This window comes from Gastrolobium bilobum, unplaced genomic scaffold, assembly GCF_033153095.1.
Source record: "Gastrolobium bilobum isolate Gb01-03AN ecotype WA unplaced genomic scaffold, APGP_CSIRO_Gbil_v1 utg1963, whole genome shotgun sequence".
NCBI lineage: Eukaryota > Viridiplantae > Streptophyta > Magnoliopsida > Fabales > Fabaceae > Gastrolobium > Gastrolobium bilobum.
Window position 1 is genome coordinate 109,556 of NW_026896527.1, and position 12,350 is coordinate 121,905.

At 32.5% G+C, this 12,350-nt stretch overlaps 1 protein-coding gene across 2 annotated transcripts in view; it reads right to left on the reverse strand.

Annotated features, from left to right (window-relative positions):
* Positions 1–1,819: 1,819 nt before the first annotated feature.
* LOC133300260 (phragmoplastin DRP1E-like) overlaps positions 1,820–12,350 on the reverse strand; it is a 30,775-nt gene continuing 20,244 nt past the window's right edge. Inside the window, exons 5-15 of one of the 2 annotated variants that reach the window (XM_061499773.1) lie at positions 10,969–11,019; positions 10,812–10,873; positions 10,146–10,236; positions 9,991–10,055; positions 9,682–9,876; positions 9,482–9,601; positions 9,318–9,388; positions 3,702–3,927; positions 3,568–3,618; positions 3,111–3,479; positions 1,820–2,184 (exon numbers count right to left, since the gene is read on the reverse strand). In XM_061499773.1, coding sequence (XP_061355757.1) covers positions 2,056–2,184; positions 3,111–3,479; positions 3,568–3,618; positions 3,702–3,927; positions 9,318–9,388; positions 9,482–9,601; positions 9,682–9,876; positions 9,991–10,055; positions 10,146–10,236; positions 10,812–10,873; positions 10,969–11,019 — 1,430 coding nt within the window. In that variant the 3' untranslated portion in view covers positions 1,820–2,055. The remainder of the gene's footprint in view (positions 2,185–3,110; positions 3,480–3,567; positions 3,619–3,701; positions 3,928–9,317; positions 9,389–9,481; positions 9,602–9,681; positions 9,877–9,990; positions 10,056–10,145; positions 10,237–10,811; positions 10,874–10,968; positions 11,020–12,350) is intronic. The other variant, XM_061499774.1, reaches the window with a different exon arrangement.

Here is a 12,350-nt window from a genome sequence, read left to right on the forward strand (position 1 = left end):
AAAGCCTAGACGTTGGTTAATTGTAATATCCCATAATAATAATAATAATAATAATAATAATAATAATGTGTACTCTTATGTATGGTGTTATAGGCATTTTTGATTTCTAATAGTGTGTCATAATTTGACTTAAAAATTGTAACCTTAATTAGTGGTGTTTTAGTTGTAACATTCAGCAGTTCTGGTAGGTTATCATTTAAATAGTAAATGACAACAATTATTTTTATTTAATTTTGTAACCATTGATATATTAATAATAGTTAAAATAATTATGATGACCATTGATATTACTTGTAGTTTCAATAATTGAAATAAGTATACGACTTTTGATATTACCTGTAGTTAATGTTTCGGTTTCAAAACTACAGTTATAAATAGGACCTTTCTTCATTTCTCTTCTTCTCTACTTTCTCTCTTCTTACTTCAAATCATTATTTATTTTATTTTATTATTATTTTTCTTTGGTTACCAACTGTTTTCTCACTTTTCTTCTAGAAGGTAGCCAATACGGAGACAAGGTAATCCTAATCCCTAGATATTTGTAGGTTATCTCTTTTATATGAAATTTGGGCATAATCCTTATATGTAATCTTAATCCCTATGGAAAGGGTTAGCTTTATATGAATTTTTGTTTGATGTAATCTCGATGCTTAGGGTACTATAGTTATGTTTTAGATTAAATTTATCAGAGTCATTCTTATCTTCATGGAATAATCAATTAATTTATTTTAAATTTATATAATCCTATTCTCTATGTGCTCAGAGATTATATTTAATTTGGTATAAGTAATCCCTTAGGTTAGATATGAAATTTGTTGGATGTATCATATTCCTTTAGAAATAATAGATTCATTATATATGAATTTTGTTTGATATAATGGGATATTACAAAAGATAAGTTGATAGTGTGATTATGATATTTAGAGAGTAATATATATATATATATATATATATATATATATATATATATATATATATATATATAAAGTAAGTGATTCTAATCCCTAGGTATCTTAATCCTCAGGGCATCTTAAATTATTTTTAGATGAAATTTGATATATGTAATCCTTTAGGTGATCGTAGGATAATTTTATATTAAAATTGTTAAATGTAATCTTAATCTTTAGGAAATTTTAGGCTGTTTTCATATATTATATGTAACCCTTAGGTTATTTAATTAAATTATTTTAATCTCTAGAAATTAATTGGATTAATTATTGGACTTTGGCTTTACTCTAATAGATGTGAATATTTGAATTCTGATTTGAAAAATTATGATATGATGATTGGATTTGAGTTTTACTCTTTGAATTCTGATTTGAAAAATTATGATATTATAATTGGATTTGAGTTTTACTCTAGTAGATGTTGAATATGAACATTATGATATTTTGGATAATGGATTTAAAAATTATGATATTCTTGAAAAATTGAATTTAGAAATTATACTCTCGATTAAATTGATGTGGAAATTATGAAAAATATTTGAAAAAATTTTACAATTATAAATATTGTGATAAGATTGAATTTCATTGTTTACGTGTTATTGTAATAAATAATAGTAGGGAAGATAGTTTTTGATATGGTACTTCCTGAAAGTGACCAACACAATCTCTTTGGGCTTTATGCCTTTCATATTTATTTGATGTGAGTCAAATTCATCAACTCAAATAATTTTCCTATGGGACTCAGTCTTCTCAGCAAGTTTTTATTCGACTGTTTGTGTCAAGAAAAGAAAAACAAACAAAAGATTGGAACACTATAATAGTAGTGTCAATATTCAAGAATGTGACAACCAAGAATAAGAGAATACAGAAAGAATACACAAATTTATTTTACATATCAAGTTAAAATCAGGATCTGTATGGATGTACACCACACATTCAGACAATAACTTAACTCCGATTTACCCTCTACAAACAATAAAGCTATTAAAATGCCTCTACAATAAAATAATAGTAGATATATTACATCTGGGTCCAGCCAACCCATAATCGATCGCGATCAGTTACAGTTTAGTACAAGGGGAAGAAGAAACTCAGCTAGCAGCCAAGATCATCTTACCCAAGAAACAGAATCAATTTCATCCCTTGCTGCTTTATATAGTTCAAGCCTTTTTGCACACTGTTGCCTCCTCTCCATCAGTCCAGGATCTTCGTCTAACATTTGTGATAGCTGTTTACCCTATAGCATGCAAAATCTTATCAAGGATATGTTGAAACTACGTAAAAAAGATTGTGCATAATAATGTACAACATGGTGGAGTATGACGAGGCTCGACCTAGACTAAATGAATAATAGATGAACCAGTAGAGAATGAAAAATTAAAGGAGAGTTTATCATGACATACAGAAAATCATCATACGACATTTGCTTCAACCAGAAGTTATTTATATCATTTACAGTATCTCATAACACAGCAGGCATGACACTGATAATTGTAATTATCAAATTGAGTAACTAGACACATTTAACTCTTCCCTCCCTCACTCACACACACAAAAAAAATACTTATATGCAGATGGTACCTTGATAGGTAATTTACTACCCTAAACTACAAATAATATATCTCTTTTTTTCCCTAATATATAGAAATGACCTGCCACATTAAAAGCTTGTTTGGATGAGCTTTTTTCTCTCCAAAAGCTTCTCACTACAAAGACCATTTGGATGTTTGTTTTAAAAAAAAAACATAAGTCACAAAGAAAGCCAAAAACCTACTTTTTTTAGAAGTTAAAAATTTTAACTTCTAAAAAAAGCAGAAGTCAAAAGCCAAATATTTTTTTCAAAAACCAAATATTTTTTTAAAATTCTAAATAGCTTTACCTTTTGTAAAAAACACTACTAAAATAAAAAGTCCTTTTTTTACAAGTCCATCCAAACAGGCAATTATTGTCTTCTATCAGCGGTTTTGCTTAACTGAAGCTACTGAGCTACAAAAACCCATCGAGTAAAAAAGGTTACTCTCTAATGGATCAGGTCAACAACTATCAAAATCTACGAGACCAGATGAGGCTAGGATTCATACTACTTGCCAACAATATTCATGTTCACACAAAATAGATAAAGTGATAAACAGACACACACACAGAGAGCAAGAGAGAACACACCTCTTTCTTCCCTATTTGTGTGTAGAAATGATTTAGCAGAGACAGTTTCGCTTGTCTGACCTGACAAAAAACCACAGCCTTTGGAATTGTGTTCCTAAGCGTGTCTGCCACCAACCCTATATAGGATGACACATTTGATCCAATTCTCCTGAAATGCCCCTCTGCATAACGGTCAACATTCGAGGTAGCAGGAGTTCCAGTTTTCTCTATTTCTTGAGGAAGTCTCCGGAAGAAATCCACAGTGAGATAAGAAGATTCCATATCTACAAGCCGAAGAGTTGTCTTCTTACCCTCTTCCCGAAACCTGTCCAAAGCCTCATTTGCAGCTGCAGCTAGTGCAGCTTGAAAAGTTGGGAAGCGCTTCAGTTCCTGCTTAGTCACATATTAAAATCTTTACAGACCATCGGCTAGCACTTCATAAACAAAGTAACTATAAAAATATGCTCCTGAAACTTACCTGAGTTTCAGCTATTGACTTCCTCACAAGTTCTTTCAAAACAAAATTAACCTACAGAAAAATTAAGAACAGACAGCTTAATTCTTTTAATGTTAGAACAAAATTAATACCGAGAATATAATAAGGCTGCTTACAGCATCTACTGAAGCTTCAGCTGGGCCTCTAAAGTAATTGAGAGCCCCCTCAATCAGGCGCCTGTAACCTTGCTCCGGTGCAATCAAGTGAGGCTGATATCCATCAGCCTCAGATACCACTTTCCTTACATTCTGGAGAGAAAGATGCCGTTCAAAGGGAAGCTTTCGTAAAGCAGCAGGAAGTTGATTGTCAAAGACATTATATATCCTATCTCCTCCTGGCCTCCTAAAAATAAAAAAATAAAAATATTATGTAAAAAAAGAGACCTATCAACTGGTTCATCAGTGATAACAAACTTGCATCCAAACAATCATTTAAACTGTTTTGGCTATGTCTTTTACCTTATGCAGTGGGCAAACTGCATCACAAAGGTTCCTTTTGCTAAAATCATTTTTTCATTCAGCATAAGTGTTTTACAACAGACCATTAAACATTTTAGGTAGTGCACTAAATTTTGTCAGCACCTAATATATCAGTGTATAGTGGTTTGTCCACGATAGAACCAGCTCGAAAAAGCAAAACTCAGGAATTAGGTAGGTCAGAGAGAGAGAGAGAGAGAGCATTATTGCAAGTCTGCAAGATCCCATTCAAGATATAGATAAATGTTAAAAAAATGCCTCAGACAAGCAAATTTCAGTGATAGCATTATCAACTATCATTGATAAACTGAAGCAACTAACAACTCGATGGTTCAGACAAGCAAATTTGAGGGTCAGCTTAGGCAATGGGAACAATGTGCATGGAAATGATGTGTGCCAGCAAGTCTATCTACATTTACAAAGGGCACATTTTGTCCAAAAAAAATTTCAATTTAACCTACGGATTGTTAATATAATAGTGGGTTTTACAATAAGATGGGGCTTTTTACAATCTTTTCAATAAGATTCTTCAGACAAATAAGATGCATGAAGGAAAATTATCATTGTGCCTATTTACAAAAATAAGGGAGATATACAGAATTGTTCTAACTTTAGGGGCATTAAGCTAATGAGTCATACTATGAAGTTGTGAGCGAGAGTTATTAAACATTGCTTGAGGAGAGATACCAAAATTTCTGTAAATCAATTTGGATTTATGCCAAGAAGATATATCACAGAAGCCATTTTCTTGATGCGATAATTAATGGAAAGATATCGAGAAAAGAAAAAGGACTTACATATGGTATTCATAGATCTTGAGAAAGCATATGATAGGGTTCCAAGGAAAGTCTTATGGTGGGTTCTTAAAAAGAAAAAAGTACCATTAAAGTATGTAAAGGCAATCAAGGATATATATGATGGGGCTACTACATGTGTGAATGCTTGTAATGGAACATCAAGTTATTTTCCTATCATGGTAGGTGTACACCAAGGTTCGGCTCTAAGTCCTTATCTTTTTGCCTTAGTTGTAGATGAACTAACAAAAGATATTCAAGAGGAAGTGCCATGGTGTATGCTTTTTGCAGATGATATTGTGCTTATTGATGAGAACAAAGACGGTGTTAACAAAAAACTTGAATTGTGGAGAAGCACGTTAGAATCTAAAGGATTCACGTTAAGTCGGAGCAAGATTGAGCATTTGAAGTGAGTTTTCTCTGGCAAGAGATGTAGATCAACATCCCGTGTATCTACTTGGTCAAAAGGTACCCAAGAAAGATGCTTTTAGACACCTGAGATCCATTTTGCAAAAAGGAGGAGAGATTGATGAAGATGTAAATCATAGAATCAGAGTAGGGTGGATCAAATGGCGTAGTGCATCTGGATTTTTGTGTGACCGCAAAATCTCCTTTAAGTTAAAAGGAAAATTCTATAGAACAGTCTTAAGGCCTGCAATGCTATATGGAGCTGAATGTTGGCCAGCACATAGGCAACATGAGCATAAAATGGAAGTAGCAGAGATGAGGATGTTAAGGTGGATGTGTGGTTATACGAGGATGGATAAGATAAGAAATGAAGAAATTCGACGAAAGGTAGGAGTACTACCGGTAGCTGAAAAGATGAGAGAACATAGATTGAGGTGGTTTGGCCACGATGAGAAGGCCCCTGGATGCTCCCGTAAGAATAAAAGTTTGTTATCAAGAGCTCAACACAAAGAAAGGTAGAGGTAGACCGAAACTTACTTGGGTGAAAATAGTAAAAAAAGGCTTAATGGAGTGGGATATTGTAATACCCCATATTTTTTATTAATAAAATAATAATAATAATATAATAATTTTTTTGGATAATAATTATATTTAGTAATTAATAATATTGGTATTTAATATTTTTAATTAATGAGTTAGTTATAGTTAAAATAATAAGATGTAAGATAATAATAATAGTAATATTATTTGATTTATATGATAATAATAATAAACTATAAATTAGTAGTAATAATATATATATATATATATATATACATTTATTTATATATTTGATGGTGATAGATAACAAATTATAATTTTTACCTTTTATAAAATGATTTTTGTGTGATATGTGTTATTGAAAATTTATTTTGATACTTTGTAATATTCTAGATTATTTATAAAATAATATTAATACGTATATGTATATATATATATATATATATATATATATATATATATATATTAGATGATAAGTTATGATTAATTGATTTATTAATTGATTGATGATTTATGTATTAATGTTTGATTAATAATTTGATTAGATATGATGAGTCAATCATGAGTCAGCCTTGAGTTAGCAAATAAGTTAGTTATATTCTAAGAAATTAAGAATAAAAAGAAAATAATGTATGAAGCCAATATCTGAGCCAGATACATCAATGAAGAATAAGGAAATAATTGCACAAAATTCATACCCAAACCCAAAATTTCACCTATAAATAGAGGCCTAGCCTAACCAAACCAATTCACTCTTTAACATTTCTCCTCTACTACTCTCTCTTTTCTTACTTCAAATGTCTATTTTTATATTATTTTGGTTATCAACCGGTTCTCTGCCCCAAATTATTCTCTTCTAGAAGTTAGCAAAAATGGAGATCAGGTAATCCTTATCCCTAGGAAATTGTAGATTATCTTTTAAATGAAATTTATTATATATAGTCCCAATCTTTAGTGAATCGTAGGGTAATTATATATGAATTTTATTGGGTTTTAACCCCGAGAAGATAACATGATTAATTATATAATTATTTTTGTGGAATAATTCAAATTTTTGAAAATTATGATTATGGTATCCTTTGGAAGATTATTTATGTGTCACATGTGTGATACGAATCCTATTGAATAATTGTGCATATTATGATTTTGATACCTTGGAAAATTATGATAATTGATATGATTGATGTTGGAAATATGATGAGTGGATTTGGGCTTTTTGTGAAAAATGTTGGATTTTGAGTTATGATATTCTTGAATAAATTGGAAAAACTATGATGAAGGATAATTGATATGATAGATATATTGTAATGGATACAAGATTGAATTTTTCCTGATTGCGTGTGATTGTAATAAATTAATGGTGGGAAGATAGCTTTGAGATGGTACCTCCCAAAGTGATGAACACAACCTTTGGGCTTTTATGCCTCTGATAATTATGTGATGTGAAAAGAGAATATCCGTTCTTCTCAAAGTGGTATCTGGCAGGATATCCGGGATACTAGTAGCAACTTTGGGAAGAGGTGTCTGGCAGGATATCCGGGACACTAGGAAGATGTGAATTGATTATGGCCAATGTGATATGTTTGTGACTGGCAGGATATTCGGGTCACTAGGAAGATGTGAATTGATTATGGCCAATGTGATTTGTTTGTGACTGGCAGGATATTCGGGTCACAGGGTAGACTGGCAGGATCTCCGGGTCTACCATGGTTCTCTTCCCACTAAATACAATGAACTTAAACATTATTAATAATGATATTTGTTATTTGATTTGATTATGATGAATGTCATTGAGTTGTGAATATTATCATATTATGATTAATGTTGTGCTAAATATGTTAGTTGATAATTACCAAATACGCTAAATGAATTTAATAAAGATAAATATTATATAATAATAATTTTGATTATTATATTGATATTTGATTTGATTAACGTGGAATTGATTTGAATACTATTTGATATTTGATTTAATTTGTTATTAATTACATAAATTGTATTTTGATTGGGATTGTCAGCTTTGCTGCTTTGCTGACTTTTGTGTTTGTTTGACTGCAATGATCCTGCGAGGCTGGGGGGAGCAGAGTTTCAGTGAATCAGGATACAAAGGATTGGGCTAGCAGTGGGCAGTGAGGATAACTACTCAGAGATTTTCAGCTAATCCTAAAATTTTATGTATAAGACATATCTTTGATTTTATTGTAATATTTATGAATGTAATAAAGAGCCTTGCACTTGTCCCTGTATAGGTGCGGCGGTAACATTTCCCCAAATTAGATTTACATTAGCTTCCGCAATAGATATGAGATCTTAATAATTAGTTAAATGTTATTTTTTTTGAAAATTTTCTAAAGAATAGGAATATTTTATTGTTGTTAAAATTGTTAGAAATTTGGGGGTGTTACAAATATAGATTGGCGGACGGTGTGCCTTAGAACGGAATGGAGAAAAACTATAAGCATGGTGGAGTGTTAGACCCGTTGTTATTCCTATGTTCTAGATGATCTCTTTTTAGTTCTTTTCCTCTACATCTCCCCCCTCTTTTTCTTTTCCCCTTCTTTTATATATATATTATTACTATTTTATTTTTTTATTTTTATTTTTTATCTTTTTTCAACCCTTTCTTATCTTTTATTTGGGTTCCTCTTCCACCGACCCCAATTAGTTTGGGATAAAGGTGGTGTTGATGTTGATGTTAATGTTGATTGTTGATATAATAGTGGGAGTGGAACGACTATCATATCTTGGGGAGGTTAGAAGTAATTGGAAAACCAAACCATGCGATTAGCTGGGGTGATCGTCCCTACTCAGATAAGAAACAACCTTGAAAAGTACGTGGAAGTCAATGAAGGTTGAGGTGAGGGTTCCTCTACCAGGAACTTATGCAGGCTAAGTACAGAGGGGCGAGGGGAAACTAGCACAACCATTGGATGATTTGTTGAAGGAGTTTCAGCACCTGTTTACAGAACCTTGAAGGCATCCAACCAAGAGAGCCTGACACTACAAATACCCTCATTTCCTGAATAATAAAGTGGAAAAGCTTGAAGGGAAAATGTTACCGTAAGGGATTAGAGTCCATTTTCTAGATCATTGCTACTAGTAAGAAAAAAAAATTGGAGGTTGGAGGTTTTGTGTAAATTACATAGCATTAAACAAAAACCTGAAATTACTCATCTTGAAGGACTTGTTCCTACCAAAACAGATCCAAAATTTCCTAATTGGGATGACGAAGACTCTTATTACAACGTGGCTTTGGAACTCTATGACTTCTGAGGTTAGTCAACATTGCATGTTCTTACCTACCGCTCTTGAGATCTGGGATGTTCTTAGATAGACAGACAGACTCAATGAAGCAAGATGCCGCCACCTCCTATGATCAGAGGAATAAGATTTTTTCTACCAAGCAAGGCTCTCTATGTAACAGAGTATTATGGTATTCTGGAATGGATTATGGACTGAGCTTGATCAGTACCTGAGCTAAGCATAAAATTAAAACATAATAGAAGATACTCACCCTCCATCTAAATGCTCCTTGAATATTCGTTCAAATGCTCGGCAAAGTTCTAGGATGGTATATAGTTGAGCCTAAAACAGAAATTAACGTTCAACAAATATTCAGAAGGATCACAAAAAGAATTTTACTCTTCAAAGAAATTATCACATGTACAAACCACTTACCCCAGCGTCAAGAGCAATAGGTCTACCAAGATGATCCATCTCCGATTCAAGTTCATCAATGCTTTTGTTAATTAAAGACATTATATTAGGTATCCTTGATCTAATTACTGACTCCAAGTGCTACAAAAATAAGTTCACATGATTAAATCAATAACCTATTTCACAAAAGATTAGCAAATAACATCTTTCAATAAGCAAACCTGTGAAAGTAGTTTTGCAAGGTATTCTGAACCCATTTTATTGGCCAAGTGCCCATAATCAGAACTGGTTGCAAAATATTCACGCTCCTTGCGTCTAGCAATAATCATATCAACATTTTTATTGATGTCCGCTTGGGATCGATTTACTATACCAACCCAAGGCTGTTTCAGACGATATGACTTTCCCTCAAGGACCTTGTGGGAATAAAGAGAGTAAGAGGACAAAGCAATTATATAATTTTACAGGCACATTTCAAACTTGAACATTAAAGGGATACGCATCAAACTCAGACAAGACAGAGAAATTACATCCAACGCATTAGTTCCTTTGTCCATCAAATCTAGCTTTGTCAACACTCCAAATGTCCTTTCACCTAGGCAGATTACAGAAAAGGATTTTAGTACAAAATTATGACACAAGCAAGGGCACTAATTGGCCATTCCAAGAAGCAATCAGAAGATACCTGTGGGATCAACTTCCCTGGAAAGTTTAATAGCATCAGATGTTGCAATGTCTTGGTTGGCCGGAGATATTGCTAGTATGATGCAATTAGGCTGTTGAGCATAAAGCAATTGATTGAATATACTATGGACAGAGTATGACTTGAAACTAATTTAATTTAAGAATGATTCAACAAAGAAATAAAATGATACCCCCTATCACTGTTACAAATATAGAGAAAGGAATGTTATGACAGTTCATAATAGTAAACTCGCAATAAATATGAAAGAAAATTATGTAAGTACTCATTCCTCCTCCTCCTCACTATCTCTACCAAGATAGATAGTAAATCCTGTAAGGATGTTAGCGCATTGTGTACAATATCAGAACACCTCGTGACACAGAAACTGTACCCGCCGTTGGCCACTCCACCATGCAACAATGCAATAGTGGCGTTATTTCCCGCTATTGACTATTCGGGTACATAAGATTTAGTCTAAGCTTCCAATCTCAATGAGCGCTTATAGGAGGTACTTAACTGATCCCTCAGCATAATTAACAACAGAAGATGCTTACATCCAAAGTTCTATAATACAATTTGTATAAAAAGACTAGCAAACTGATAGCAATCTCACCAAAGATATGTCTAATATATATATTCACGGTATAAGAGCAAAGCTTCTTTTACCTTCTCAACATAAGATCGAACCATAGTTTCAATTTCTTGAACAATACTCTCAGGTTGTCCCTCTAAAAAAGATAGGCAAGTTGGTAATGACCAAAAAAAAAGGCATCATTATATCCAAACAATTGATTTGTAATTAACAATTGAACACAAAGCATACCTACAGCAACTTTAGTCAAACCCGGTAAATCAATCAAGGTTAGGTTCACAACTGTTCAAAAAAACAAAAGGAAAAGACATAAAAAAAAATCAGTCAGGAAACACAGGAACTATAATAGGTAAAGAATTTCAGGTTACAGCTGTACTAGTCTCATTTTGTGCCATATAATAACACTGAAGAAAACAGAGTTAAATACACTTAGTTAAAAAATAAGAAATATATATATAAATAAACGGAAAAGTACACAAATAAATACTATTTAACAAGGGTTATACTTATAACCTAAAATACCTCAAATTCATGTAAACTTTCACTTGTACAGTCTTGAACAAGTTGTGAAAGAAATACCTGCCCCTACCTAGTAGAAAGCAGGTGACAGTGGAGAGGTGCTAATCCTGCTCCACAAAAAAGGTGGCAAACAGCTGGTTAAGTAAGTAGTTCTCAGATTTTATAGGAAGAAATAGAACAGGAGTGAAATCGAAAACAGAAGGAAAGGCAAATTTGTATAATAATTTTTAGGGGCATAATACTTGGAATTTTTCATAAATAATGTGATATATGGAGGCGCTAGCAACTTTGTCCATTTTCCAGTCAGAATTATACTATTCATCGAAATGGATGGGATGTGTCAAAGAATTGTAGGTTTAGGATTAGGGGAGAAGAAAAAGACAAAACAAAAGATAGCTAACAATAACACTGAGTATATTATTGAATGGATATAATGGGATACAATACCCTAACCAAATACTCCTATTTATGTTAGTAATTACACCAACTACCATTGTATTACTAATAAAATCCCAAGCCCACTAATACAAGAAGACTATAACCTTAATTAAACAAGGAAATAAATCAAGAAACATAACAAATAAAAAATAACTCATAAAGATTGATTCCTCAATTAAATGACTCATGATTGATGCGGACGCAAATATGCCAAATTTGAAAGTATTCCCAAGTCTCACGAAGTAGACACCGTATTGGTAGTGGTTGACAGGTTAACGAATATGCTCACTTCATGACACTCAATCATCCCTTTGATGCTCAAGAGGTAGCTGCTATTTTTGTCAGAAAGATTATAAGAAACAGATTTCATTTTTTATTTTATCACTATTGTAGTAAGGATCCAGCTTGTGTAATTTCTAGATATGAATTTGGTACCTAAGGGAAATAATTAAAAAATTTCTAAATGTTTTATTTGGACAATTTCACGAGTGTCCTTCCACAATTTATATAAAAGGGTAGAATAGTCTTTTCCCCCTCATCAAATAGTCAAGTCAAAGCCCCCTACTCTTGCTATGGCCATATACCCATTTGTCCTCTTCAGAACACAAAATCTCTTCACCAAAACCGCATGATTTAAGGGTGTAAATGGGTTTCCT